This window comes from Silene latifolia, chromosome 9 (genome assembly GCF_048544455.1).
Source record: "Silene latifolia isolate original U9 population chromosome 9, ASM4854445v1, whole genome shotgun sequence".
Lineage (NCBI taxonomy): Eukaryota > Viridiplantae > Streptophyta > Magnoliopsida > Caryophyllales > Caryophyllaceae > Silene > Silene latifolia.
Window position 1 is genome coordinate 41,303,497 of NC_133534.1, and position 4,678 is coordinate 41,308,174.

The 4,678-nt window shown below is 34.5% G+C and overlaps 1 protein-coding gene across 1 annotated transcript; it reads right to left on the reverse strand.

Moving 5' to 3' along the window:
* Positions 1 to 776: 776 nt before the first annotated feature.
* LOC141600923 (protein FAR1-RELATED SEQUENCE 5-like) lies at positions 777 to 3,674 on the reverse strand. The gene is made up of 5 exons (XM_074421179.1): positions 3,381 to 3,674; positions 2,427 to 2,715; positions 1,519 to 2,134; positions 1,167 to 1,404; positions 777 to 953 (listed from the first exon to the last, which is right to left on the reverse strand). Exons 1-5 carry the CDS (start codon positions 3,672 to 3,674, stop codon positions 777 to 779), a joined length of 1,614 nt encoding a protein of 537 aa, XP_074277280.1.
* Positions 3,675 to 4,678: the final 1,004 nt, after the last annotated feature.

Below are 4,678 nucleotides of genomic sequence, written 5' to 3' on the forward strand. Positions count from 1 at the left end.
CTATCCTTGAATCAAAAATTTGCACCTTCCACTTCGTTATCAGATTCATCTTCTTCATCGTCGTCCTCCACATCATCAGATTCATCTCCTTCATCGTCGTCATCTTCATGGTAGTATTTGGTGAATATGCAACAAAATGTAAATTAAATATCAGATTTTATAAGGAGAAAATGGCCAAAATGAACAACTAAATTGATAATAGATTTAATGTTAACCAAATATACATTGCTGAAATTCTCATCTGTGCCTTCAGAACAACCATAATGTTCATTGCACAAAGAGCTTATGTGCCTCCATATAAGATTGATGATTTTGGAAGGTAAACACTATGCGCTATGCTTGTATAATTTAATAATTATTTAATATTAATGTAATATGCTTTAACAAGAAACCAAATTATACATACCTGTCAGATGGTTTGTTTCTTTGCAAGTCCTAGAGTTGTGTCCTTGGCGGCCACATGTTTTGCAGTACCTCTTCTCTTTTCCTCTCTTCTTTAGGGCTTTTAACATTTGTGATTCAATTCTCTTGCCCTTGGTCCTACCCTTGTTTTTAGATTTTTTAGGAACATGAATCACCAACTTCTGAGGTATTTTGCAGCCCACGTACTTTTCTATTTCTTTCATCTTGTCTTTCTTCTTTCTTTGGTACAGATTCTGTTACTAATCATATCCAATCTAATATCTCTCAGTTTTTCAATCAAAAGCTTCATGTCGTTATCATCACACTCAGCTACGCTGACACAAGAATAAACCTCTTGCCACATTACTCAAGACTCAAACTTTTCCGGTCGAAAACTTTTGAGAGACATCTATCGATTTGCCATCTTTATCAAAGACAGGCTTACTCATTGCAGCTTTTGTCCATCTTTGCATTATGTACTGTTCTGGTATTTTCTGAAAATCTTGGTTGTGTAGAATCCAAAGGCAGTGCTTGCACAACAAGCCTATTTTCTGAAACATAGAACATGAACAAGTAATCTCCATGTTATCTGGTGAATATGCTACATTCCATGACTTATTTGACATCTGCAAGTCTGTTAGAATATATATTTTTGTCTCATCAATCTTCTCCACATCTTTAAAACGGCAATCAGACAAAGCTGCAACCAATTCTGTTTGGAAGTCTTTGAAAATGTTGTGCGAGTACATTTCAGAAGCATGGACTTCAAGGTTTGACTTTGTTTTCCGTGGGATTTCAGAGTGTTTGTTGTCACTGTTCAATTTGGACTGCTTGTGTCTTTGTGCTTCCAAGGCACTCTCATAGCACACCCAAAACTCAACAAGGGTCAAATGAGGTGTGAGGAACCTGTCAAAGAAACTGTTTTCACTCTCAGACCTAGAAGTAACCCTTATCAAGCCAGACATTGAAACATCTTTAAAATAGGCAGGGATCCACTGTTCCCTGAGATTGTACAAATCTGAAAACCACTCATGTTCTACAAGTTAATAATCAGTCATTATCTTCCCCCATTGTTCTTCGAATTCATCAGGCTCAAGTTGGTTGTTCCAAACACACCTATTGAGCCTGGTCTTAAAATCCTCATCTTGAAAGAGTTGATAACTGACTTTCTCTCTTAGTTTCTTCATTATGTGCCACATGCACAGTCTGTGTGTTGACTCCTTAAACACTTTCGGGACTACCGACTTCATTGATTTGTCCTGATCAGTAATTATAATTCTCGGTTGGCACCCGCCCATTGCTTCCAAAAATGTCTTGAACAGCCATGTATAACACTCAATACTTTCATCACCTATCAACCCAGCTCCAAACGTTATGCCCCTTTTGTGGTGATCAACTCCCGTGAAAGGCACAAACACCATATCGTTCTTGTTTGTTCCATATGTAGCATCTACTGATAAAACCTCACCGAACAGCATGTAGTTCTTTATGTAGATCGGATCTGCCCAAAACACTTCAGCCAGGCACTTGTTTTCATCTACTATAAAACCAAAGTAAAATGAACTGCACGTGTCTTTTCTCCCAATAAGATTTTCAACAAACATTTGTGCATCAAAATTACCAATGTAGGTTTTTATGTCCCTGACAAAGTTTTTGAAATCAACCTCAGTAGCCCCAATGTTGTCGTAACCTCCACACAGCTCCTTCCAACCTCTATAGGCTTTCACACCACCTAGTTTTAGCACCTATACCTTTGTGACAAATTGCTTCTGTACCTCTGTCATTTTTCGGTTTCCTTTCAAGAATATTGTAGATTCAGGCGAAGCAAGTGGATGGTTATGCGCTTCATCGAATCTGGTAACAATATAAGTTCCATTTTCTTGGTATTTAAACTGCACTAATGCACGACAGTCAATTCTTGTAATCGGCCTCACACGGCTTATATCGTCACATCGATTCTCGCATCATTCTCAGCAGTATCGGTATCGTATCAGTCCTCTTCCTTTTCCTACTTTCCTTTACACCTTGCCTATTGCAGACAACATTCCTTAATGCAAAACTGTTTGGTAACTCATTGCCTTTAATCCTTTTTGTTGTTGCAAGTCTTGGCGTAAACCCACAGATTGTACAATATTCTTTGTAGAATAACTCTGCTGATTCTAGCGTTTCAAATACTTGTCCTACTTTAGGTTTCTTTTCCTCTGGACAGAATGGAATGTACTGGAGTGCATTTAATGTTTCAATTCTTGTCCTTGGTGTTTTAAAGCTGTTATTTGTAGAAGAAGACGTAGTTGCATCACTTGTACTCATTGTCTGGTTCAACAAAAGTAGTTAAGTAAGTAAGTATATTGAATATTATTGCATCAATAATGCAGTAATCCAATTCTAATATGCTCTACAAAGATTGGCAATTTATTTCGTACAAATAAAGGTTCATATATAATGTATTCCAGCGAATGTCCATTATCATGCCTTTAAAGGAACATTTATTTAACTGCTAATGTTCATAGGAAATATTGTTGTCCATTTTGATATAGCATATATATAATGTATTGAATGCTAATGACATTAAACAAAGAAATAGTCATAATATTATTTCATTAATATTAGAAAAATATTTACAAAAGCCATTTCAAAGCTTTCAAAATGGTAAAGCCTACTAAGGCTTATACCAAAAAAAAACACAAGATAATACCTAATAACAATAAACACAAGATAACACAACATATTTCTAAACTAATCTAACAGTCGGAGTCATAATAACCCTCATCCCCAGACTGTTCCTCAATTTCATATTCTTCTTCTCTTTGCTTTAAAAATTGTCGTTCTTGTCTTTTGTGATGTCTAATTATTTCTGCACGACTAGACATAGTCGTGCAGATGCAGAATCTGTCAAGGAGCCGATTATTCTTTGTGATAGTTATTACACCATTTTCATTTTCGTGAACTGCGCCTCGGTAATAATCCCTCTCCATTACCTCTGGCTCGTTCCCTATAAGGAACCACTTTGACCAGCCCTTGCACACCATGGCCATGTTTTTCTTTTCTTCCCTCCCAAGTCGCTCAAACAAAATCCGGAGCAAAGGCTGAGTAGTAAGGAAATGATGTAAAGGACGACTGTGAGATGGTACATCTATCTCCACAGGAATGTCATTTCCATCAAACCAGTTTGAAGAAAACTGGCTTACTTTCCATTCCCTATAATGCTCCATGAAATTTTGTTTGTGAGCATCATTCTTGTAGGGAACTATCGTGCATTTTGAGTAGTCCATTGTTTTTTTTTTTTAAGAAAATTAAGTACTTTTCTGAAGAGATTAAAAGTTTTAGTTATTGGAAAAGGTTTTAGAAATGAAGGTAGGATGGAAAAGTGGTTGTGTACTCTTGGGTTTATATAGTGGATTAATTGAGTATAAGAGATTAAATTCTGTGAATAGTTGTGTCTTTTCAACTGCCACAAACATAATCATGGTAATTAATAAATTGGGTGAAGTTATCTATGTTACTTAAATCTCTTGCATAAAACAGTATATGCACACTATAAAAATACGTAATGGACATTTGAATTAAACTGAAAGCACATTTATTTTCCAAATAATGTTCCATGTTCTTTTTTAAATAATTTAATGTACCTTTAAATATAATATAATGTACATTTTCTAAACAGTGCTTAATGATATTTTAGTTGCACCTAATTATCAGAAAATGCAAATTATGAATATAGATAGTGGACAATTTATTTGATGGAACATGTTTTTTTATAATTAATATAATGTACATTTAGAATTAATATTCAAATTAATGTGAATAGTTGTGTCTTTTTACCACTTAAGCAAGTTACAAACCGTCATTTGACATATTGAACAGTTGCAAGACCACTTGCAAAAGGTAATAATTACTTGCACATCCTTATTATATATAATGCACATTTCACTAAGACTGATTGGACATTTCCTTATGAAACGTGTACAACACAACACAACACATTATTTTTACATGCAAAATTACTTTTCAGTTACTTCAAATTGCACACTTTTCCTTTCTCATTATTTTTAGTACATTTTTTCTCACCACAAAGTACATTTGCATTTATCATCCTCCTAAAATCAAACAAACAAACTATAAACCCTAATTTAACACTTTTCATTATAAAATTAATGTTTTTGTGGTTCTGTACATTAAATCTAGTTAACTAAATTTAATCAAATCCGAAATTAAGTTGAATTTGATTAAATTCAACTTTAACATCATCATAAAATCAATTCAACAACGATTCGAT

What these genes read in the sequence shown, in the direction of transcription:
- LOC141600923 (XM_074421179.1), bottom strand. Translation starts at nt 3,674, where the DNA reads ATGGACTACTCAAAATGCACGATAGTTCCCTACAAGAATGATGCTCAC. An exon ending in TTATAGGGAACGAGCCAGAG is followed by an intron (nt 2,716 to 3,380) that starts GTAATGGAGAGG and finishes TTGTTGAACCAG; the next exon opens with ACAATGAGTACAAGTGATGC. An exon ending in TTTAAGACCAGGCTCAATAG is followed by an intron (nt 1,405 to 1,518) that starts GTGTGTTTGGAA and finishes GTACAATCTCAG; the next exon opens with GGAACAGTGGATCCCTGCCT.